Consider the following 26,183-nt stretch of genomic DNA (forward strand, 5'->3'; position numbering starts at 1 on the left):
TCGATAAGATCACAGCAGTCTTTTAGGGTTGTCGTGAAGATGAAATGAGATGAAAAGTACTTAAACAGCACGAGTGTACAGTAACATCTCAGTAATGTTAGCTTTCATTTGATCAGACTAGTAATACCTCTTCTTGCATTTAACTCTTTAAACATTTTTAATTGTATGGTTGGATTTTTAGGATTTCGTGGGGACTCTTTATTTTGGGAAGGAAGGCATGGGAGTGACCTACCTCTCTTTTCCCTTTTCCCATTTCAGCCTTTTCCTAAAGTAGGATTCTAGAAAGAATGACTTTCCTCTCTGTAGCATATTCTTAAACACACTCACACACATGCACACACACTGGCTTGCTTTCCTAAAAACCCTGAGGCCCTGCAATCTGGCTAGAAAAGAAAGAAAACCATTCCAAGATATTTAATTGTACAGGGAGCTTATAGGATTGATCGAGAGCTTAGCTTTTTACAATAGTCCAGTGAATAAGAAATGCTCCTGACAAACGATCAATGATAGGATAATCACTCTTTATCCCCCTCCTCATTCTTACCTTCTTTCTTTCAGGAGAGCAGGGTTCAGAAGTCAAAAATCTTTATAGATGCTGCTTTTAAATTAAGCAGAAAATAGACATTGACATATTTGTTAATCTCCCCTAAATCTTCACTGGGGCTGGCTGCTTTGCTGTACAAGGAGAGGGGCCCTCGGTGTGCTACAGAAGGGTGTAAAACTAGCTTAAGAGCAGCCTTTGATTTTTAGAAAATAAAATGTAGAAAACCTTTTTTTCCCCCTTAAAACAAAGCACACAAATCTCTCTCTTTCTCATGGGCATTTAAAAATACATACATTCAAGGGCTTCCCTGGTGGCGCAGTGGTTGCGCATCCGCCTGCCGATGCAGGGGAACCGGGTTCGCGCCCCGGTCTGGGAGGATCCCACGTGCCGCGGAGCGGCTGGGCCTGTGAGCCACGGCCGCTGAGCCTGCGCGTCCGGAGCCTGTGCTCCGCAACGGGAGAGGCCGCAGCAGAGGGAGGCCCGCATACCACAAAAAAAAAAATAAAAAATACATACATTCTCTACTTCTGTCTTTTCCTTGCTTTGGTGCTTTTTTGAGGTAGGTCTTGAACTGCAATCAGAGGCATCACCGAAGGAATGAGACAAGGCAGGCTTTGGGAGAATGTTCTGGGATCTTCCTAGTCTCACTCAGGAGGGCCAGAGTATTGTAGGTGTTTATTTTGGTATTCTTTCAGAGCTCTAGGATAGCTTGATTGGGTGGATGAGAATTTTGTTAGTCCAGGAATTAGCCTCCTCTGTCCCTCTAACTGGGTAAAGCCACAGTCTTATTCCCCCAGTGCTCTGTTCCTAAGTGCAGAAGTCCCCTGCTCTGCACCCAGTGCTGAGCTGTGCTCTTAACTCCTCCTAACACAGTGAACCACTCTCTCCAGCTAATTGCCCTTCTGTGGCCACTGCCAGGTCTCCTGCTTGGCCACTTGCAGTACCATTTAATGTAGAAGAACAAAGGCTTCAGAGACAGCCAGACCCAAGTGTAAATCCTGACTTTTCTACTTAAGAGGTGGGTGTCATTGGGCAAATCTCTTTTACGTTTCAGAGCCTTGGTTTTCTCATTTGTGAAACAGAGACCCTGTCTGTAAGGTTGGGTTATTATTAAGATTAGAGATGATGTATCTGAAGCAACTTGGAAAGCGTTCAGTAACTCTGAGGTATTCCACTTGGCAGCAGTGTTAGCAGCTGACCAGACGTGGGTCTGAACTGCGCGTGGTGACTTATGAGCTGTGTGATCCTAAAATCATGGGGTGCAGTGCCTGGCGTATAGGAAATGCTCAATAAATGGTGTGTGTTGTATACGGAGTGCATATATGTTGTTGACCCTGAGGGAGAACGTTGTGAGGGTCTGGAAGTCCCTATTCAGCCATATTCACGGTCCTGCCATCCCCCGCCCCCCAGCAGGGCTCTGATTTTACCTAATGATCTCGCAATGCCTCAGAGATATTGCGAGTTCACTTCCAGACCACCACAATAAAGTGAATATCGCAATAAAGCAAGTCACGTGACTTTTTTGGTTTCCCAGTGCATAGAAAAGTTATGTTTACACTATAAGTGTGCAAGAGCATTACATCTGAAAAACAATGTACATACTCTAATTTTAAAATACTTTAGTGCTAAAAAGTGCTCACCATTATCTGAGCCTTCCGTGAATCATAATCTTTTTGCTGGAGGAGGGTCCTGCCTGCCTCGACGTCAGTGGCTGCTGACTGATCAGGGCGGTGGTCTCTGAAGGTGGGGTGGGGGGGGCGTGGCAATTTCTTAAAATAAGACACCAGTGAGGTCTGCTGCATCGATTGACTCTTACTTTCACAAACGATTTCTCTATAGTGTGCAGTCCTGCTTGATAGCATTGTTTGATTTCACCATAACAAATACAGTACAGGTATAACTTGCTTTACGGTGCTTTCAAACTTTTTCATTATTACTATATTTCTTATGGTGATCTGTGATCAGTGATCTTTGATGTTATGTTTTGATGTTTTTATACTTGTTTTGGCATTTTTTAGCAATAAAGTATTCTCTAGGTATGCCTGTAACAGGAGGCGCTACCCTAGAGACTTGCATACAGAATGGGAATTATTGGAGATGCCGTCTTGGTCTAGTCGTGGGGTGGGACTGAGATGGAACCTCAGCTTTATCAAGCAGGAGTCTGCCATCCTCATTTATCCTTTTCTGAAGTTAAAGGGATACTAGTACCGAAGCGCTTGTACACATAAGCCAGAAACACACAAAACACAGTGTTCAAAAGCTTTGGGAGCCAAGCTGCTGCATCCGGGTCCTGCCTCTGCCCCTTTCTAGCTTTGTGACCTTGGTAAGTTACATAAATTCTCAGTGCCTCAGTTTCCTCACCTGTAAGATGAGGATAATAGGAATACCAACCTCATAAGGTTGTTGTAAGATTAAATGGGTTAATAGATGTAAAGCACTTAGAACAGTGCCCAGTGCCCTGTAAATATTAGCTTTGATTACTGATTATATGCACTGGGGAGCCAGGATAAATTTTTTTTTAGTTGTACTTATTTTTTTAACTTTCCATTTGATATAATTTTACAGGAAAGTTACAAGAATGGTACAAGGAACTTCTGATGCCCTTTTCTCCAATTCACCTACTGTTAACCATCTTCTTCGACTTGCTTCACAATTTTCACATGCACAAGCTCCCTCGCTCACTCTCTCTGCACACATACGTGTTTTCTTTGGACGGTGTGAGCTAATCTGTAGGCATCACGATCCTTTATCCGTAAATATTCAGTGTGTGTTTCTAAGAACACAGACTTTCTTTTACATAAGCAAAATACATTTATTAAAATCAGAAGCTATAACATTGATACAATACTTCTGTCTAATCCATAACTCATATTAAAATTTTACCAGTTGTCCCAATAATGTCCTTTATAGCCTTTTTTTTTTGGGGGGGGGTCCATATCTGCGATCTAATCTCAGAGCACATGTTGCAATTTGTTGTCCAGTATTTTTGTCTCTTAATCTGGTGGAATAGTTCTTTGGCCTTTCTTTGTCTTTCATGATCTTGACATTTTTTGAAGAGTCCAGGCCACTTTTTGTAGCGTTCCTCAGTTTGAATCTGTCTTATATTTTCCATGGTTAGATTCAGATTATGCATTTTTGGCAGGAATACTGCAGAAGTCATGTCATGTCCTTCTCAAGATGTTGTATTAGGAGGCATGTGATGTCAGCTTGTCCTGTTCTTGGTGCTGGTTAGCTCTGATTACTTGTTCTAAGGTTTTGTTCACTGGGTTAATCCACTGTAAAGTTGCCACCTTCCCCTTTGTAATTAGTAAGTAATTTGTAAGGAGCTACTTTGAAACTATGTAAATATCCTGTTCCTCCTCAAAGGCTCACCCACTAGTTTTAGTATCTGTTGATAATTCTTGGCAGAATCAATGACTGTGATGGCTGTAAAATGGTGATTTTCTAATTCCATCATTCCTTCTCTATTAATTGTTAGTCTGGGGAGAGAGAGGTCTTTCCCTTCCCTTCTCCCCCATTTAATTATTTATGTCAGGGTGGCTCATGGGTTCTTATTTAATTCCATAAATATTCTGATGCTCAAATTGTCCCAGATTTAGCCGGTCAGAACACCTTCACACTGGTTCCTGTGTCCTTTTAACATGTCCAGTCAGTTTTTGAGTGCTTCCCCGCTTTTTGTGACAGTACACTCCAGGCTCATCTTATATTTCTCCTGCCCCAGCCCCGGGATAAACCGTTTCTCCAAGGAGTCTCGGTTCCTTTTACTGGAGAAGGAAAAATGTTTGCTTCCCTGTCAAGGGTGTTATACCCGAGACCATCTCATCTCAGAAGAAGCTGGTCAACTCTCCTCCCAGGAACTCTCCAGACAGGTCCACCTAGAATGAGCGGGCCTCCATCTCATCCCCCAGTGTGGTGCCCACTGCTGTTTACCTGGTTTGGAAAGGAGGCTGCTGGGGGGTCAGGGGCCCAACGTGATAGGTCAGTGGTTGCCTCTGTGTGAGAGCCCAAGGAGAGAGATAGCCTTCTGTACCCTTCATCACAGTTTCAAAGTAGTGATGGGTATTTAAAAAAAAAAAAAAAAAAAAAAAAAAGGTGGACTTGGGCATCCAAAAACCTCATAAGACTGAAGCTAGGTACTAGAGTTATACATGTGTTTGGGTATAATACGGCTCACTCAGCAGCCCAAGGCTGTTTATGGCATGTGATTCATAGTGGCATAAAAAGCAAGGCCCATTCCAGACAGACATGCTTGAAATAGACCTTTCTCTTTTGCATCCGATCACCTGTGGTCATGTATTTATTTGTCAGCTTTGGTGACAGAGCACTTCAGGTTGTCCCCAACCCCAGGGGCTGTCACCTATTGCTCTTTCAGTTAGACTTACTTCTCCTTACTGGGCAGGCAGATAAATTCTCGGTATTGATTGCAAGTTCCATTCTGAGAGTAATTAGGAAGCAAAGCACAACGTAGCAGCGCCTCTCCTGGGACACTGTTGAGTGGGGCTGGGAGGCTGCTTGTTATAAGGAGTCCAAACTCATCTGTTGCGTAAGGGTGCCATGTGCACATAAGCTTGGGGATCCAAATGGGGTCTGTGGACTGCCTTTCTCTTTTTCCTTCCTCCTCTGCTTTTAGCCCAAAAACTAGAATGTCTTTGTCACTGTGGTCAGGGGTTGGCTCTGGCAGTAGCAGCCCAGGCAGGAGACTAGGCTGGCTCATCCACCAAGCTGGCATGAGACACATGCCTCTGGCTCTAATTGGATCAGATTCTACTAATTTCAGGTTAAGAGTATGCAAACCTGAGATTAAAGCTGTGAAGTAAAGCAGCTTGCAGCCTGAGGAGTCATCAGGTCCTGTCCAGGCGGGCAGGTGACTGGTGAGGACGCGGGCAAGAAGAGCTGCTGGTCTATGTGTGGAGCCGCGGGGCGTGCCCCCCAGCGTGTCCCCCACCCAGAGCAGCCTGGCCGCCCTAGTGCTGGTCAGCAGGGCATGGCACGGTGCCCTTCGTGGGGATGAGGGGCCTGCTGTCAGTCAGAGAGGTGGCGAGGGGCACGGGCTGGCACCTGCTCGGGGAGTGGGCCCCCCCAGGGTTGCTTTCATAATTGTCAGCCCCACAGGGAAGGGAGGACACGGGAGCCCCGTGGCAAGGCAGGGACAGGTCTGGCATCTGGCAGAGTCCAGTTATCAGCAGAAAGGTGGTGAAGACGTTGGAGAGCTGAGCCTCAGAGCTTCCCGTGACTGTGGCTGCTTCTGAGCAGAGACCCCTGGTCCGCGCGAGCCTGACGGTGCGTCTGCTTGCAGGCACCCCCGAGCTAAGCGCGGCGGAGCGGAAGGAGCTGGAGAGCAAGCTGAAGGAGCGGGAGGAGTTTCTCCTTCCCATTTACCACCAGGTAGCCGTGCAGTTTGCTGACTTGCACGACACACCGGGCCGGATGCAGGAGAAGGGGGTTATCAACGTAAGTACGGTGGTCGCCGCTTCTCCTGACTTGTCGGAGACCCACCACCAGCCCGTGTCTGTCTCACGCCCACGGGCTCCCACGCAGGGAGCTCTCGGGGCTGCATTAAAACAGCGTGTGCAGATCAAACCGTGTTCAGTTCTTCTGGCGAGACGTTTCCCTTTTTCTGTACCCACTACCATCCTAAAACTGCTTATGAGTTAGGTTCCAGGGGACTCCTCAGGAGGCAGGCTCCATTTTGCTGGCGAGAAACTGACTCCCAGGCACTCCACTGGGGACAGCTGCCCGGGGGGCCTCAGGCGGTGGATTACCCCAGTGTCAAGGTCCCAGCAGCGGCTAGTTCACACTTGACCTGCATGCGAGCTGTCTGAACCGCCTGCTCAAAACCAGCCCCGCGCTCTCTGTTACCCGGGAGTCTGAGCCCTGCACCCCCAAACAGCTCAGCTCCATGTGGGCCGAGCGATGGCCAGGCCCCTCCCTCCCTGTGCAGTGCTGCGGTCGGCGGGGCGTGGGGCTGCGCTCTGAACTGGACAGCCGCCTACAGGGGCTGGGCTCGCGGCCACTCTTGAGTCTCTGAGGGGCTCGCTGGAGCGTAGGGTTTGTGCCCGTGGAGTCCCCTCTGGGCACCGAGCTGGGGGGACTAAGCTTATTGTTGTCTGGGTGTAGGACATCCTGGATTGGAAGACATCCCGTACCTTCTTCTACTGGAGGCTGAGGCGTCTCTTGCTGGAGGACCTGGTCAAGAAGAAAATCCACAACGCCAACCCCGAGCTGACCGACGGCCAGATCCAGGCCATGTTAAGGCGCTGGTTTGTGGAAGTGGAAGGGACAGTGAAGGTAGGTGGGCCCCCCTGGAGGAGCCTTCACGTCCTGCTCCTTACCCGCCCCCGGCACCGCAAGCCTGTTGTCTAAGAATCCCTGGGCCTCGGCCTGTGTCCTCCCCACAGTAATATGTCCTGACGGCTTGTGAGAGGAGGTGGTAGGGCGTTCTTTGCAGCTCATTCAGTCATTCAGCAAACCTTTCTGAATGCTTCCTGTACACCAGACAGTGAAGGAGGCAGGCATATGCTCCTGTCCTCACAGAGCTCACCACCAAGGCAGGGAGACAGATTCGTCAAGGGGTCACGTACAACAGTGAGGCCAACGTCAAACATGGCAAACCCAGGGCATCGTAGAGCACAGAGAAGGGCTACCTGACCCGCTGTGTGGGAAGGGAGGGCAGAGTCTGGGAAGACTTCTAGAAGTAATGTCTCAGCAGAGACCTAAAAACAAAGTAGGAATGAACCAGAGGAAAAGATTGGATTAAGAGACAGGAGGAATGTTCCAGGCAGAAGGAACCGCATGTTCCAAGCCTGACAGCAAGAGTACCGTGCACCCGAGGCACTGCAGGAATTTCAGGACGGCTCAGAGCCCGGGATGGTGTAGGGCCAGGAGAGCCACGTGGAGGGCTGGGACTTTGTCCTGAGGCCTGGGAAGCCACTGAGAATTTGAAGCGGCAGAGGGACATACTGTGATGCGTGTTGTAGAGAGACCGCTCAGTGGCTGCGTGGAGGGTGGCGCTGAGGGGGCACGAGCAGGGGCCTCACAGCGGCAGGCGCTGTGCCTCCAGCTGAAGGTCTTCTGACTGCAAATCCGAGCTGGAAGGAAACTTCTACCCTGTAGGGAACTACGGATCCGACATCTCCTGGGGGTGATCTCACAGGGAAGGCGCACACCTGGGAGCAGTGCCCGCTGAGATGGTGTCCCTAGAACTCCTGCCCCGGGGCGGAGGCTGGGACAGCCAGGCACCAGCATTTGCTTCTGGAATCCTGGGCTACACGAGACAGTCCATGGGAGGATGGGAAGAAAAAGTTGGGACTCTTATTTCTATTTATTTTTACTAAGAAAAAGAAAGAAATCAACCTTTATTCATAGTTAGTATCTGGATTAAATCATATACATCATATATACATTTTATCAGAATATGGGTAGTATGTGCTGGAAATACACTTGTCTTTTTTCCTGATAGCTATGTGATCGAAAACAGTTGGTGACTGCTGGCTTAGAGAATTGCTGGAGGGCCAGATGGAGGGCACACCCGCCTCCTCCTGGGAAGTGTTGCTTGAGGTCTCTGCCGACTGTTCCTGGGAAGAACCCCCAAGATTTGCTATAAGTTTTAAAGTCAGTGAGTCGGAGTGCTTCTAAGATTCACCTCTGTGTTAAGTCTACCCGTTTCTTTATGACCGAAAAGCTTCTTTGGATAAATATTTCAGATGTGCAGCCTCATGCGACATGTGGTTCAGGTTAAGGTCAGTCTTCGGCATCATAATTGAGTGAGACAATTTTGTCAGTGGCCACTGGCAGCTTCCAGCGGAAGTTGGCATTGAAAGTCATGCAAGTGTAAAATAAGAGGCTGTTCTCCAGTTAGGAGCGGCCAGCCAGGTAAATGGAGTGTGCGTGTGTGGCCAGGAGAGGCCCGCACGCCTTCCTCCGCCATATGTCACTAACGGACGTGCACGGCCTCAGTGGACACAAGGATGCGGGGAAGGACGGCTCCCCTCTGAGCGTGAAGCCAGCGCACAGGCCCTTCAGTTGCACCTTAACATCCCACTCCCAGGGGACAGCGTGTCTGGAGAAGCAGGTCATTGCCATCTTGTCGATGGAGAAAACAGTCACCTGTTTGCACAGACTCCTGGCTGGAGATCAAGTGCAGAAGACAGCCTGGCCCCATGGCTCAGGAGGGGAGGCCAGAGGTTCTGGGACCCAAATGTACCCAAGAACCGAGGCCGTCTCCCCTGCCCGCCGTCTACAGAAGGGAGTGTCCCCCTGAGCTCTCAGTCCAGGAGGACAGTCGAAGAGAAAGGACGGGCAGGTGGTCCCACGATGTGGCTTTGAAACCTCCTTCTGGATTCTGTGAGCTCAGCAGGACCTGGTTTAGTGTGGGGCTGGTGATAAAATCTGCAGCGCCCTTGAGAGAAGAAAGTGTTGCTGTGTTCAAAAGCCGAGTGGCTGCCTCTGAGGGACCAAGTCTGCTCGGTGCTTGGGAATGGCCGAAACCCCAAAACTGGTGCCTTTCCTCGATTCTTCAGTCAGGGATGGATGTTATACACTGTCTCTCACAAGGTCTAAACCCGGCTTTGCCTCAAGAAATGACCCTCTGATCCTTAACTGTGGTTACTGGTAGGGAAAGACAGTGATAGGCATCTGTTAGCCGTGCTGTGTGTGTTTTCTTCATAGAGTTTTGTTTTGTTTTGTTTTTGCGGTACACGGGCCTCTCACTGCTGCGGCCTCTCCTGCTGCGGAGCACAGGCTCCGGACGCGCAGGCTCAGCGGTCATGGCTCACGGGCCCAGCCGCTCCGCGGCATGTGGGATCCTCCCGGACCGGGGCACGAACCCGTGTCCCCTGCATCGGCAGGTGGACTCTCAACCACTGCACCACCAGGGAAGCCCCTGTTTTTTTTTTAATCTTAATCCTGAAAAAAGAGATTCACACTGTGATGTTATATAACTGAGCAGTAGAATTCTTTTGTTTCCCTTAGAGGAGTCTGTTACCATGAGTTATGGGATTCTGTTTGAGTCCACAGGGACAGTCCCATTGTAGGGGATAGTAGGGTTTATGGTTCACAGTTTCACTGCAGGCAGAAGAGAAGCATCACCAGAGCTCCCTGAAAAAATAGCGAGAGCTTAGATTTAAATTGGGTCATAAGAACAAGGCACACATCTGTTTCATGGGCACTTTTCTTCTCCTGAGTCTTAGATCCATAGTTTAAGGTATGTGGTTTTTCAGACAAGCTCATTTTTCCCCCAAGCCCAAGTGGTAGAAATTGAGAAGAATGTGGTATTTGGAATCTCACACTTTTTGGATCCCAGCTTTACAATTTACTGGCTTAGACATACTTAAGCCTCCCTTTCCTCATGTGTAAAAATAGGGATGTTTATTTCACGAGGTTTACTGCGTTTTAAAGGACATCGTTAAGTGTTGGGCACCATGTCTGGTGCTCAGTTTCCTCCTCCCTCAGCACAGCACGTTAGAAGGTGGACTGAGAGTTTCAGTGCAGCTGAAATGGTCTTGGTGGGAGCCATGTGCCCAGTAGATTCTCAGTCGGTGTTCTCTGACTTGGCGTGCTCTAATTTATCCATGATCTAGGATGCCACAGTGCACCCTTACTGTCCAGGAAGCTACCCTATTCACTCTTTTTATTTTTTGGCTGTGTTGGGTCTTCATTGCTGCTCACGGGCTTTCTCTAGTTGCAGCGAGCGGGGGCTACTCTTCGTTGTGGTGTGTGGGCTTCTCACTGCGGTGGCTTCTCTTGTTGTGGAGCACGGGCTCTAGGCACGCAGCCTTCAGTAGTTGTGGCATGAGGGCTCAGTAGTTGTGGTTCACAGGCTCCAGAGCACAGGCTCTAGAGCGCAGGCTCAGTAGTTGTGGCACATGGGCTTAGTCTCTCTGCGGCATGTGGGATCTTCCCAGACCAGGGCTCGAACCTGTGTCCCCTGCATTGGCAGGCAGATTCTTAACCACTGCGCCACCAGGGAAGTCCCAACCCATTCATTCTTAGTCTGGATTTCCAAATGAGATGAATTGTCAGTGGAGGCCCTTGTGAGGAAGGTAGAGGAAAAAGCACCATTGATAAGGTTGTTTGACTCCCAGTGTCCCCAAGCTTCCCGGGGATAAGTCTCATGCACCAAACTTCTGATCTAGGGCCAGAGAGCGAAAAGGTGAGGCAGAACCTGGGCAGCATGCCTTGGGCCTGGGGCTGAGGCTGGAGTGGCTCTCAGGAGATGGGGCCAGCAGGCCACCCCAGCCCACATGGCTATTTGCTACTGTATGCCAAAGCCTCAGAAAAAAATCACTTTGCTGAGGTGTCTCCAGGCAGCTCACAAGGTGACTTATCTGCAGGTCATGGTAATCAGGGCTCACATCCATCAGCCTGTGCCCTGGTCACTCCCAGGCCCTGCTGTACCATTGAGTAAGGAGGGCTTAACAGCAATCCGATACGTTAGAAATGAAACTTTCCAAACAGGTCATTTAGATTTTGTAAGATAGACTAATTACTACCTACAATTAGTGAGCTGAGTAGTGCCAGAGATACTGACCCACTGATGCAGAGCGGGATAAAGTGCCAGCTGAACACGTACTGTAAGGCCACTGTTGTGACGTTTAATTATTGATATTTTATTGGTATTAAAATGTTCTGACTGGGATGAGTGCAGGCAGGTGACGTAGGGGCCCAGGCCTGTCATGAGGTTAGCACCCAGCATGTCACACGTGGTTAAAATCCCCAGTGGGAATAATCAGCCATGTTTTCATAAATTTAAGGAGGGAAATGTAAACAGCATAGGGTTGCCCGTCCTTCTGGCCGAAATGATGATTCCTACAGCTCCGTTCCTGGAGGGTGAACAAGGAACTGCAGACTGACTCCCTGACCCTCATGGGGGAAGCACGCTCACACAGTAGAGGAAACCCTCCCAGGTCTGTTACAAAAAACCTGTGGTGCTGTGGCGCCTGCGTTTGTTGATTCTTGCTAAAAACGCTGTTGGCTAGGATTGTGACCCCATGGCCTTCGTGTGCTTCTGTGCTGTGGTCAAAACTTGACCAGGGTTTGACTTGGTGGTCATCACCCAGTCGTATTTTGAGTGAACAGCAAATCTTTCTTTCATATAAGGGACCTATATTTTCAAAAACTTGGAATGTGTTGCTTTAATTCTGTCTGGGAACTTTTTCAATGTTTACTTTAAATACCTAGCGTATTCTGGCTACAGGAGGGGCAGCAGAAGAGTTTTCTCTGGAGGGCAGCTGGCTTTCCAGTGCGGTGTCTGAGCATCGTTAGGAGCAGGCATCTCGTTAGCTAATACACGACACCAATCAAGGAGAGCTAGCTATCTTAAGCCACAAGTAATCTGCTCCCTGGCATATGCTGATAGGAAAGCATCATGCTGTTTCTTAATTAAAAGCAAATGGATTAAAAATGATTAATAAGAGTATTAAATATTCTCTTAAACTAAAGGCTTTGCGATTCTTGGGTAAATCTAGGGGTTTTTTTTTCCATTCTGAAACCCAAGAAGCACGCATTGTTTTCTTTTTTCCTCACCCCAAATCCTCATAACTAAGGGCACGTGCAGAAGTCCAAATTACCATGATGGAGATGGAAACGTCGGAGTTCAGGGGCAGTGCTTAAGAGTGCAGGCGCATCCATCCATGTGTGGGGTGGGCAGGAGCCAGCACGTGGGCGTTAAGACAGCCACACTGTGGGAAACATCACCACCGCCACCCTTGTCAGTCAGTAGAGATTGATGTGCAAAACGCTTGCGTTCAGCCTCAGAGGTGCCGGGCAGGACGCGCAGCACGCACAGCACGGAGAGGTGGGAAGGCCCCCTCAGCTTCGCACTGTCCGGGCCGCACCACCCTGACCAGGAGAGCTGATCTTTTTGTCAGTGATTACAAACAGATGGACAAATTTGGGGCCAGAAAAAGAACTGGACACAAGAACTAGAAAAGGCACGTTGCTGATCCTTAATCCTGGGGCTCCTTAATCCTTCAACTGTGAAGTACTCCTTAAGGGTTGTTAGAAACGTGGACGTCAGTTACAGGACATGTAACAAACAAGCAGCACCGCGAACGCACCGGCCAAGGTGGAGATGATGGGGAAGCGAGAGTCTGAAAAGAACCATTATTTTGAAAGGCCCGAAGTAGAACCTTAGGAAACAGCACAGCGCCCGGCCTCCTCCTGCATGACGCCTCTGGCGGGCGCTGAGAATGCAGCCTCCGTGCTTTGCGGGCCCTGGGGTCCCAGCCATGGCTCGGGCCCTCTGCTGGAATCCAGGCTTCCTGAGCCACCTCCCGAGCTCCCTAACGCACCCACCTATTAAATTACAGCGCCAAACTCATTGTCATTCTGACTTTGACTCGGTTAGTGATAACAGAGGAGGACAGCGCACCTTTAAATGACGAGCTTTGTGTTTAATTACCCAAACAAAATGACATAAATATGAATGAGCCCTAATGGCGGTACTTGGTTTTCCGGAAACCATTAACAAAAACGATTCCTAAATGATTTGTAAAGAAAATGAGCGGAGACGAGGGCCAGGAGAAGGCTATTAGGTTTCTAACACACTCCTGAATTATTATGTAGTCAACTACCTGGGAAATGCTCAGCTAAATGATCTTGAAAGGAGGAGGTGAGAGGTGGTTTGTTGAGACTTTCAGGGTGATGGACATCCTGACCCTTCGGAAAACTCTCACAGAAAGCGAACTGGGGTTTAGGTTTCTGACCCGGCGGCAGGACTCCCCTCACCTCTGGCCTCCTCCAGCTCTATGGCAGGAGGCCTCCACGGCCAGGCTGCTCACCTGCCACACACCCCGCTGGGACTAGAGACTTAAATTTAGGAATCGTGACTCAGTTCCTCAAAAAGCACACATTTCATTTTAAAAACACCAAGTAAACAACATTTCCCTCTCAGTCTGCACTTTACTAAACAATCGGTCAGGGGACTAAATTCCCGTAGCCTTTGTGGAACAGGTAGGGGGACGGGACCAGCGTCCGTGTGAGCACGGATGCCTCGGGGGGGCCCAGGTGGACACTTCAAAAGTAGGGCAGGGAAGACGAGGAGGGCTTCTGTCTTGAGGCCTGCTTCCTCCCCCTGCAAAGCCAACAGTAATGGAGAGCTGGGAACGACTTCTTTACGTTGAGCAAGCTTTTGCAGTGCACTTCCCAGATGTAGACTAGTCAGGGTGTCCAGCCTGGCCTGGGCCCTGGTGTCCAAGCAGGCATCATCTGTTTGCAGGCCTATGTTTGGGACAACAACAAGGATCTGGTGGAATGGCTGGAGAAACAGCTGGCAGAGGAAGATGGCGCTCGCTCGGTAATAGAGGAGAACATCAAGTATATCAGCAGAGACTACGTCCTCAAGCAGATCCGCAGGTGAGACCTGCGGGGGCGGGTGGGGGTGCTCCTGGGTAGAAGTGGGGCTCACTTCTCGGGGACGAGCGACTCAAGGACAAATGGTGAGGTGATGATGCCTCGTAGTCTCTGTGGTCCCTTTCTGTTTGAGAGGCTGTGGTTGACCCACAGATCAGAAGAGCCCTGAAGCACAATTCTCGCTCAGCTGCCGGTCCCCAGGGGCACTTAGTAACGCTGCCTTAGTTCACCGTGCCCAACTATTAGCTCCAAATGCAGATACTCAAACTGGATGAACGATTCTGTGAGGAAAAGCTGACTGTGTCATAGTTTCCTGGGAAACTACCTCCTCCCCTCCCCCAGCCAAGAGTTAGTTGTGTCCTAGAGGCTTCCGTCTTCTCCACAGGCTGGGTGGTGGAGACTGCTGGGGACATTTTTTAAACTTTTTATTTGGACACATTTCATTTACAGAAAAACTGCAAAACTGAGAACAGTACAGAGAACAAATCTGTACCCAAATGTGCCTGGTATTTACATTTTACCCTTTTTGATGTATCATTTGTGTGTGTGCTTACTCTTTTATATAAGAGTAAGCACACTCGTGTGTGTGTGTGTGTGTGTGTGTTTCTTTTTCTGAACCATTTAAGGGTAAATTACATATGTCATGGCCCATCATGGCCCTTTACCCCCAAATAGTTCAGTATGCCTTTGCTAATAGGGATATTCTCTTACATAACCAGAGTAAAATGATTAATTTTTATAAATTGAACATTTTATCTAAACCACCATTTGCAGACCATTGCTCATTTTGAGTTTGTCTGATGTTACCTCATGATTAGATTCAGGCTGTGCATTTGCAGTCAGAATATTACATCCGTGATGATTTGGCCTCACAAGGTACCATATCTGGAGGCACATGACGTCATCTGCCTGTCCCAATGTTAGTTTCCATCACCTGATCAAGCTGTTACTCAACTTCTCCACTGTATAATTCCTGATTTTCCCATCCCCCTTGAACCTAATAAGCGGTCTGAGGAGAGACACTTAAAGGCCATGCAGATTCCTGCTCATCAGAATTTCCACCTAGATTTAGCATCCAGGGATGATTCTTGTCTGATCCAGTCTTTTTTTTTTTTTAATTAATTTATTTATTTTTATTTTTGGTTGCGTTGGGTCTCCGTTGCTGCACGCGGGCTTTCTCTGTGGCAAGCAGGGGCTACTTTTGGTTGTGGTGCACGGGCTTCTCGTTGCGGTGGCTTCTCTTATGGAGCCCGGACTCTAGGCGCGTGGGCTTCAGCAGTTGTGGCATGCGGGCTCTAGAGCGCAGGCTCAGTAGTTGTGGCGCACGGGCTCAGTTGCTCTGCGGCATGTGGGATCTTCCCGGACCAGGGCTCGAACCCGTGTCCACCGCGTTGGCAGATTCTCAGCTACTGTGCCACCAGGTAAGTCCCTGATCCAGTCTTTACAGTGAGGTTGCAAAATGACAGTGTTCCAACTCCTGCACATCCTGCACAATCATATCTCACCACCCCAATTCTCCTGTGAGCAAAAGTCCTCTCTCCTCCTCCATTTATTATATATTCGTTATTGATATAGACTAGTGAATGTCTTTTTTCAATGATTTGTAATTCATTATTTTGATGCCCCAAATGTCCCAGATTTAGCCAGTGGGAGCACCTTCAGGCTGGGTCCACTATCTCTGTGACATGACCCCATCGGGGTTTTGGGTTTTGTTTTTTGAGGTTACTTCCTCACTTTCTGACATAACAAAATGTTTCGGGTTCTTGTGGTATCTTGCTGCTGGGGACATTTTTCACGTAGGAAAATGAATCAGGTGAGGCAGGGACTGCAGGGTCCGCAGTGGACTCTGGGAGCAGGTTTCTTGGGCAGTTCTGAAGCTGCCCTGATCTAGGCACTGCTGCCTCTCTCTCGTCCTCACCGTCCCGAATCTTCCCCTCCAGCTTGGTACAGGCCAATCCAGAGGTTGCCATGGATTCCATCGTCCACATGACCCAGCACATCTCGCCCACTCAGCGAGCAGAAGTCGTTCGGATCCTCTCCACGATGGACTCCCCGTCAACGTAGGAAGAGCTTCCTGCCCACCCCTGCCCTGCCTCCGGAGCAAAGGGCTAGAGCTGCCTTTCACACCTGAAGCCACTGTAATTAGAAGGCACACGAGACCAGCACTGGAATCAAAGTGGCATTTTGCTTCCCCTCGATGTTTTCAGGTTACGCATGACATACTGGGACATAGGGTCACAAGCCCCCACTCCGGCCCACCGGTCACACCTACCCCGTTCAGTATTTATTATTACCCTGGCTGTGACGGCAGTCCTCTCTCCCTGCCCAGGACCTAAGAAGGCAATGACAGGTACAAGCACCTACCAAGAAGTCTTACTACACGCCAGCAGGGCCATCCTCCTGTCCTGACCGCCCCTCGGTCCGGCCCCGGGAAGTGGGAGCTGTTGCCAGGCAGTCAGCGGCCCGCGCCCGCCCCTGGCCCCGTGAGCCTGCAGCCACCGGCAGCAGAGGAGGGCCGGGGCTGAGGCCACAGGCCCAGCACCAGGCGTGGGGAGAGGAGGAAGCCTCGGGTCTGTTGTTTCTTACCCCACACTCAGCCCGATCCACACCAGGCACCCAGTTTCATCACACCAAGGTACTGCTTATGAAGAAAAATTAGAGCATGAAATCTGCAAGCTCCATGGAACTCAAAGATGAGGGCAAAACCACGATCCAAGAAGCAGAGAAAGCAAAGAGACCAAGTCACTGTTGTCGATTTAGGGGCCTCACCCGGGGGCTCCCTTCTCAGAACAAGCGCAGAGACAGTTGACCTGCCACTGCCCCGTGTGCCGCTGCTCGGCTAGCTGAGATGCCCGGGGGTCCCACTGGCCGTGCCGTAGCCCGAGTGGGCAGAGGAGGAGCCAGGGGAGCTGCCCTTCCCGTCACTGATGGAAAGTAGTCACCACGCGACAGCGAGAGCGGGCCAGCCAGTCTCTCTTTTTAGGATGTGGAAGGTTGTTACTGTTAAGCCTGGAGCTTTGATCGTTACAGGAGGTTAACGGTGCCTACAGGGCCATCGTCTCTGTTTCTGGGGCCACTCTTCTAGCAGCTGACACTCTTACTCTCTTTGGGTCTCGTCTCTTCCTTGAATGTACACAGGCACAGCCGGCCTCCCCAGAGCCACAGAAAGGAGCCCTGGTGACATCAGTGCTCTCGGCGCTGGGAACTGGCCTTCCCCGCTTTGGGGAGGCTTCCAGGGAACACAGAATCCATGTGACCTTAAGATTACCCACAACCCCATCATGGTGCTGCTGTCTTCCAGGCCCACGGGTCCCTCCCTGGCCTCCTCATGGGTGATGGAGAGTTTATTTTCAACAACCAGTTTATTCAAGGAGAGAGCTTACTGATCCCCCGTTGGTGTTCCTAAAGCAGGAGTGGCAGGTGATCAGGGCTGGGGTAGCATCCGGTTCCTACGGTGCAGCTAATTGCCTCTGTCACTGATGACCAAGGGGGAAATCACTAAGACGTCTGAGAAGCAGCAGTATGAATACGTCCGTACGAGCTACGGTTTTGAGCCTTAACCCTACAGTTCACGCACAAGAAAGAGCTCCACTCCTCTCCTCGGGAACTGTTTGTGCAGATGGGCACCGTGCGGCTGGATGGGTTGCCACCTGCCCCCAGGAGCCTGGAGCCTCGGCCCGGCTGCCCTGCTGCGGGGGTTCGGTGCCATCCAAGCCAAGGAGGGCAGGGGAAGGTGGGGAACAATTTTCAGTCCAGGAAGCACGTCCACTGTTGCTGGTGTTCGCTTACCCAGCAGGCGTGGATTCGCCTTTGACCAGATAATTCCTCTACATTTTTCTACAATAAATAAAATTCCACACGCCTACAGGTGGTGTGGAGTCCTGTGCTTGCCCTGGCGTTTCTTCGGGGCAGAGGGCGGGTGACACTTGTTTACCTCCCCCCAGCCCCCAACAAAATTATGACACATGAAATGAATACATTTCGTCTCTAGAACTCTGCGATGCTCACCGCGCCCCCATCCGCAGGGCGCCTCACTTTAGGTCTTACCTGGACAGGGCTCTTTCCTATGGAGAAGTCAGGAAGAGACACAGCCCATTACACACACGAGGTCACCGAGGCAGGAGGAGGGTGAGCGATGTATCAGCTGAGACTCGCCTGAGCTAGGATCACCATGTTGTCCGCTCACTTCGGTCACAAAGCAGCCTTCGCTTGTCTTACTGAGCATTCGATGGACGCACAGCCTGAAGAGCAAGGAGCTTCAGTCAAATGTATTCTTTTCACGTTTTGTTGAAATAAACCTCCGCGTTTGTAGATGAGTCACTGTGTGTCACTTTAGCCCACGCCCAGCACCTCCCTCTGGTTCCACTCTGCGTAGGGGAGCTTTGTAAGAGCGAGCCCTACCCCTGCCGAAAGTAGAGCCAGTGTAAGGACAGAGCGGCGCATGGTGCTTCTGCAAACGACACCATTCCCAGCCTGGGCCGTTTTCGGGTCCACGTACCCTTGATGGGCTGGGCAGTTCCATGGGTCTTGAAGTGAACACGAAGGTTTGAACCTCTGGGTTTACATGATTTGTGGCATTTTCTGGGTCAAGTGAATAGCAAACCATTTCAGAGACCACTTCGGGCTCCCTTTATGGAGAGGTTTTAGAGTCTCTGAATAATTTAGCTACTTCATGGCTTTTGAATGCTAACTCTGGGCACAAAAAGGCACTAGGGGCAGGAAACTCAGGCTTGTGTGCCTTCAACCCTCTGCTTCAGTTTCTATGAATCCATGTGGTTGAAGCAGGAATAACATCTGCAAAGAAAGGCACAGGCCACAAGAGAGGAGGGAGGGGAAGCATCGGCCTTTGCTGACTATTAAACTTGGTGCTGTGTCCATCTCTCTTTAGGATGTACGACAAAGCAAAGGGTGGCTTTTGGCAATTTACAAAATAGTTATCAGTTTGAGTCACCCTAAGCTAGATGTTCTAGAAAGGGGAGCAGGGAGGGAAAGTCAGGATCCGGGGGAAGGTGCTGCTCTCCCCGCTAAGCAGGCAGCCAAGAACCGGACCCCACGTGTAAACTTGGCGCCATCCCTACTCTCGGCCAGCACCCGTCGGTGGTTCTCAGGAAGGTCAGCAGGATTAATGGGAAGATTCCACTGCTGCCTCTGGGAACTTGCCTGATACATACAGTGCTTTCATCTGTTGTTGGGGAATGCCATTTCCTTCATCAGTCTTTAAAGCTTTCATTAGTATTACTTTGGGGTAATAAGGAAAAGATTGAACGGCAAGGGTTCAGTCTTTTGGGAAATGGGATGTAAGCTGGGCCCACACGTATTTCCCCAACTGAAAAGCAAGAACACAGTGACAAATGCCAGTGCCTCATGACCATCATAGGGAGGACCCTTCGCACGCTCCTCCCGTGTGCGAGATTCCGCACCAGGCTGTGGTGAGAGGCCTGGAGAGGTGCTGAGCTGTAGGTGAACCTTCATTCAAATGCTGGCTCCTCAGCTTGGGCACAAGAAAGGTAAAACCCAGGCCTGCCCTGATCCACATGGTGAGGCAGAGAGTGCTAAGGACCACATGAGTGTGCAGACAGTGAAGGGCTGAAGCCTATGGGCAGAGAGGCTTCCAGCTGGGCGAGTAAGGCAGGTGCCCCCAGTCAAGCACTTGCATCTGCAGTTATTCAAGAGACACTAGGAATGTTGGCTAGGAGCACAGCAGTCATCTGGGAGAGGAGGGACAATAAAATGTGAAAAAGCAAGTAGGCAACAGAGCCTGATGAGCTTTAAGTGCTGGGCCAGGAAACAAGGTATGTTCCTGAAGAGAGTGGGTCACCTTTGATGGTTTGGGGGCATGGGAAGATTGGGTTAAAAGGTTTAGAAATCAGCCTAATTAAATGAAAAAAGCACAACCTTGGGTACCACGAAATCTGGCTCCAAGCTCAGCTCCATGTGTGTATGTCCCTGAGCTGCAGGGGTCACCCACGAGAGTAAGCCCAGGCCACCCCAGGAATCACAGAAATAGTGATTGATAGGTGACTGTCCACTATTTTCAATACTCCACAGATCCTACATGTGCCTCAGTCAGGTGACAAAGGCTCACCATGCTGTTGTTTTTCTGGTAACTAAGAGATTTACCTACCCAGGAAGTGGTACTGGCTTCCTCATGCTGGCCAAAAGCTCCAATGGGCAGTTAATAATAATAAATCATGGAAACAGGACATCTTCATAAATGCAGTATTTCAGTAAGCAAAATCTTCCAAAACATGGGATTCCCTGTGGTTGGTGGAGGGGTGGAATAGTTACGGAGCCTCAGCTCTGAGGGGAGTTGGACCCACCCAGTGGGCTCAGCCATTAGGAACTGTAAGGAGATGAGACAGATGGCAGCTCAAAGTAGGTCGGATGATGGGCCCAATCCCAGACATCCTGATTCTATGACTGGCCTTCTGGGGTGACCAGGAAGGATTGGGGTGAGGAGAGATGGAAACAAAGACATCCAGGCCCTGAATTAAGAAAAACCTAACAGAGCATTTTTGCCCATACTAACAAGTACTTTTGTAGCCATGTGGGGATACAACAAGATGAATGCAACCTAGAAGAGAGCTTTCACCCTTGAAGACATTATGCAAGTGACACATGCCAGATACAAAATGGGAAATATAGTGTGAATCCACTTATATGAGGTATGGAGAATTATCAAATTCACAGAGACAGAAAGTAGAATAGGGGCTACTAGGGGCTGTAGGGAGGAGAAAATGGGGAGTTATTGTTTAATGGGTGTAGGGTTTCAGTTTGGTATGATGAAAAAGTTCTGGAGATGGACAGTGGTGATGGTTGCACAACAAAGTGAATGTACTTAATGCTACTGAACTGTGCACTTAAAAACTGTTAAAATGGTAAAGTTTATGTACATTTTACCACAATGAAAAAAAAGAAATTCTGGAGTTGTAAAGTACAAAAACAAATGAAAAATTAACTAGAGGGACTAAATAGTAGACTCAGGAAGGCAGAAGAAAGAATCTGTGAACTTGAAGATAGAGCAATACAAAGTATCCAACATGAAGAACAGAAAGAATGAAAAATGAACAGAGCCTCAGAGGTCCATACAACAACATCAGGTATAACAATTGATGTGTAATGGGAATGCCAGAAGGAGGGTAGAGAAAGGGATAGGAAAAATATTTGAAGAAATCATGGCTGAAACCTTCCAAATATGATGGAAAACAACCTGCAGATCCAAGAAGCTCAATAGATCCCAAGGAGGATACATACAAAAAGATCTATACCTAGACACTTCATAGCCAACCTGTTAAAAGACAAAGAAAGTCTTGAAAAAAGCTAGAGAAAAACAACTCATCAAGGAACAACAAAACAAATAATAAATGACAAATAACAGCAATGGAAGGCAGAAGGCAGTGGGCTGATATATTCAAAGTGCTACAAGAATTTAAACAAACAACTGTCAACCAAAAATCCTATATCCAGCAAAACAAAGATGAAATAAAGATATCCCCCACCACCACCAAAAAAGGGGAAGAATTCAGTGATATAAAATTTGCTTTAGAAGAATTAAAGGCAATCATTCAGATGATTCCAGATGGTAATTTGAATCTACACAAAGATATGGAAAGGTACTTGAAAAGGTAAATATATGAGTAAATATAAAAGACTGTGTGTGTGTGTGTTCTCTTTTAACTTTGTAAAAGAAATAAAATTACATAAAACAATAATTATATTGCTATATTTCGGGGGTCTATAGCATATATAAATGTGATATGATAATTAGACAAAGGGGAAGAAAAATTGAGCTATATCAAAAACAAATTCCTATATTTTACCAGAAGTTAGTATTTATCTCAAAGAGATTGTAATGTAATCCCTAGAACAACCACTAAGAAAATAACTTAAAAATATATAGTAAATGCAAATGATATATCTAATAGGGGGTTAATATGCAGAATGTATAAAGAACTTCTACAATTCAACAACAGAAAACCCCAAATAACTTGATTTTAAAATGGGCATACAACTTGAATAGACATTTCTCTTAAGATTATATACAAATGGCCAAAAAGCACATGAAAAGATGCTCAGCATCACTAATCTTTAGAGAAATGCAAATCAATCACAATGAGATATCACCCCACACCCATCAGGATGGCTTCTATCAAAAAACCAGAAAATAGTGTTAGCAAAGATGTAGAGAAATTAGAACTCTTTGCACTGTTGGTGAAATTGTAAAATGGTGCAACCACTATGGAAAACAGTATGGCAATCCCTCAAAAAAATTAAAAATAGAATTACCATATGACCCAAGAATCCCAATTCTAGATATATATCCAAAAGAATTGAAAGCAGAGAACATTATGCTTTGTGAAATAAGCCAGTCACAAAAAAGACAAATACAGTATGATTCCATTTATATGAGACAGCTAAAGTAGTCAAGGGATTTCCCTGGTAGTCCAGTGGGTAAGACTCTGCTCTTCCAATGTAGGGGGCACGGGCTCAATCCCTGGTCGGGGAACTAAGATCCTGCATGCCGCATGGTGTGGCCAAAATTTTTTTTAAAATAAAAAATAAAGTAGTCAAAATTCATGAAAAAGAATGTACAATGGTTGTTACCAGGGGCTGAGGGAGAGGAAAATGGGGAGTTATTGCTTAATGGGTATAGAGTTTCAGTTTTTGCAAAATGAGTAAGTTCTGGAGATCTGTTGCAGAACAATGGGAATATACTTAACATTACTGAACTGTACACTTTTAAATGGTTAAGATTGTAAATTTTAAGTATTTTACCACAATTTTTTAAAAAGAATAAATACATAGTAAATACAACAACAATGGAATTAAAATGGCATACTAAACACAAAAGAAGGCAACAAAAGAAGGCAATAAAGGAGGAACAAATGGATAAAAAACTTATCAGTAACTACACTAAGTTTGAAAGGACTAAACACTCCAGTCAAAAGGCAGAGACTGTCAGACTAGATACAAATAACTCAACTCTATGCTGTCTACAAGAAACACACTTTAGATTCAAAGACAAAGTATAGAAAACCATATACCATATAAACAGTAACCATAGGAGAGCTGGAGTGGCTACATTAACACTGGAGAAAATATACATTAAGATAAATCTCACTAGAGACAAAGAGGAAAAATAATGATTAAAGCATCAATTTGTCAGGAGCTGCAACAATTATAAATGTATACACACCTAAAAACAGAGCCCCAAAATACATAAGGGAAAAATAACAGAAGTAAATAAAAGAATAGGACTTCCCTTGTGGCGCAGTAGTTAAGAATCCGCCTGCCAATGCAGGGGACACAGGTTCAATCCCTGATCCAGGAAGATCCCACATGCCACGGAGCAACTAAGCCCATGTGCCACAACTACTGAGCCTGCACTCCAGAGCCCGCGAGCCACAACTTGAGCCCACGTACTGCAACTACTGAAGCCCACGTGCCTAGAGCCCACGCTCTGCAACAAGAGAAGCCACTGCAGTGAGAAGCCTGTGCACTGCAACAAAGAGTAGCCCCCGCTCGCCACAACTAGAGAAAGCCCGCACGCAGCAACAAAGACCCAACGCAGCCAGAAAAAAAAAAGAATAAATAGACAATTCAATAGTAACAGGCCCTTGCAAGATCAATAACTTCCATCCTAAGAAACTGGGGGGAAAGAAAAGAACAAACTAAACCCAAAGTGAGCAGAATTAATGAAAAAATAAAGACTAGAGTGGTAACTGATTAGATAGAAAACAAAAAATAGAGAAAAATTAATAAAACCAAAAGTCAGTGCTTTGAAAAGATTTTTTTAAATTGACAAACAAGATGAAAAGAGAGAAGACAAAATTTCCAAAATCAGAAATGAAAGAGGAGACCCTACTAGTGACCTTGTACTGAAATTAAAAGGATTATAAAGGAATTTTATAAGCCATTCTATGTCAACAAATTAGACAACTTAAATAAAATGTCCTAGAAAGACACAAATTTACCAAAACTAACTTGAGAAGAAACAGAAAATCTGAATAGACCTTTAACACGTAAAAAAAAAAAAAAAAAAAAAAAAAAAAAATTAGTAATTAAAAACCTTCTCACAAAGAAAAGCCCAGTCCTGGAAGATTTCACTGCTGAATTTGCTATCAAATATTTACAGAAGAAATACCAATCTTTCACAAACTTTTTCAGAGAACAGAAGAGAACATTTTCCAATTCATTCTAGAGGCCAGTATTATCCTGATACCAAAGCCAACAAAGACATCACAAGAAAGGAAAACTATAGACCAATATCTCTCATGAAGATAGACAGAAAAATCCTTAGCAAATACTAGCAAATTGAACCCAGCAACATATTTAAAAAAAATTATACACCATAGCCAGGTGAGATTTTTCCCAGGACTGCAAAGTGCGTTTAACATCCAAATGAATTAATATAATACACCATATTAATAGAATAAAGGAAAAAAACCACAGGATCATCTCAATAGATGCAGGAAAAGCATTTTGTAAAATCCAACAGCCATTCCAGATAAAAATTTTCTACAAACTATGAAGAGAAAGGAATTTCCTCAACCTGACAAAGGGCATCTATGAAAAACCTCAACTAATGTCATACTTAACGGTGAAAGACTGCATGTTTTTCCTCTTAATATCAGGAATAAGGCAAGAATATTAACCTTTGCCACTTCTACTCAGCATTGTATCAGAGGTTCTAGCCAGTGCAATAGGCTAAATAAATAAAATTAAAGGCTTATATATTGGAAAGAAAGGATTAAAACTGTCTTTATTCACAGATGAAATGATCCTGTGGGAGGGATCCATTTTTTAAAACTAGAACCACCAAAAAAATCAACTGCATTTCTATATACTAGCAAGGAACAATCCAAAAATGAAATTAAGGAAAAACATTTCATTGACAATATCATCAAAAACAATAAAATACTTAGGAATAAATTTGACAAAAGAACTGCAAGATTTGTACACTGAAAATTATAAAACATTGCTGAGAGAAACTGAATATAAATAAATGAGGAGATATATTCCATGTTCATGGATTGGAAGACAACATTGTTAAGATGGCAGTTCTCCTTAAATTGATCTATAGATTCAATGTAATCCCTATCAAAATCCCAGCAGGCATTGTTATAGAAATTAACAAATTTATCCCAAAATGTACATGGAAATACAATGGACCAGAACGATTTTGATAAAAATTTGGAGGACTTAAACTATCCAATTACAAAACTTTCACTGGTGTAAAAACAGGCAAATAGGGCTTCCCTGGTGGCGCAGTGGTTGAGAATCCGCCTGCCGATGCAGGGGACGCGGGTTCGTGCCCCGGTCCGGGAAGATCCCACATGCCGCGGAGCGGCTGGGCCCGTGAGCCATGGCCGCTGAGCCTGCGCGTCTGGAGCCTGTGCTCCGCAATGGGAGGGGCCACAACAGTGAGAGGCCCACGTACCACAAAAAAAAAAAAAACAAAAAAAAAACAGGCAAATAGAATGGAACAAAATTAAGAGGCTGGAAATAAATCCTCACATTTATGGTCAATTGATTTTCTACAGAGGAGTTAAGGCAGTTCAACAAGGGGAAAAATAGTCTTTCCAACAAATGATACTGGGACAATTGGATATGCACATGCAAAATTATATTTTTAGACCCTCACATCATATGCAAAAATTAACTCAAAATGGATTATAAACCTAAATGTAAGAGTTAAAACTATAAAACTTCGAGGAAAACAGGAGAAAAATCTTTATGACCTTGGGTCACACAAAGATTTTTTAGATCTGACACCAAAAACAATCCATAAAAGAAAAAAAAACTGATAAATTAGAACATCAAAATTTTAAATGTTTGTGATTCAAAAGACAACATTAAGAAAATAAAAAGGCTCACTATAGACTGGGAGAAAATATTTGCAAATCATTTTCTGATAAGGAATCTGTATTTAGAATATATAAAGAATTCTTACGATGTAATAAGACAAGCAACTCAATTAAAAATGAGCCAAAGATCTGAAAAGATGTTTCACCAAAGAAGGCAGATACATGAATGGCTAATAAACACATGAAAAGCTGTTCCACATCACTAGTCATTAAGGAAATAGAAATTAAAGCCACAATGAGAGCCCACTGCTCACCAGAATGGCTACAATCACAATATAGACAAGAAGTGAGGCTGTGGAGCAACTGGAACTCTCACATTGCTGGTGGGAGTGTAAAGTGGTGCAGCCACTGTGGAAAACATTTAGGCCGTTTCTCAAAAGTTTAAACATAAACTTACCATATGACCCAGCAATTCAGAAACG

General features: G+C 46.6%; 1 protein-coding gene across 5 annotated transcripts in view; it reads left to right on the forward strand.

The window, feature by feature from the left end:
* The window catches only part of ACACA (acetyl-CoA carboxylase alpha), a 243,169-nt gene extending 225,034 nt beyond the window's left edge, over positions 1 to 18,135 (forward strand). For 4 of the 5 annotated variants that reach the window (XM_055090971.1, XM_055090969.1, XM_055090968.1 and 1 more), the window contains 3 exons: positions 6,662 to 6,832; positions 13,761 to 13,897; positions 15,835 to 18,135. In XM_055090971.1, coding sequence (XP_054946946.1) covers positions 6,662 to 6,832; positions 13,761 to 13,897; positions 15,835 to 16,230 — 704 coding nt within the window. In that variant the 3' untranslated portion in view covers positions 16,231 to 18,135. Of the gene's footprint in view, positions 1 to 5,840; positions 5,996 to 6,661; positions 6,833 to 13,760; positions 13,898 to 15,834 lie in introns of all 5 variants that reach the window. The other variant, XM_055090970.1, reaches the window with a different exon arrangement.
* The last annotated feature ends 8,048 nt before the right edge of the window (positions 18,136 to 26,183 follow it).

The sequence above is a fragment of the Physeter macrocephalus genome, chromosome 14 (genome assembly GCF_002837175.3).
Source record: "Physeter macrocephalus isolate SW-GA chromosome 14, ASM283717v5, whole genome shotgun sequence".
Lineage (NCBI taxonomy): Eukaryota > Metazoa > Chordata > Mammalia > Artiodactyla > Physeteridae > Physeter > Physeter macrocephalus.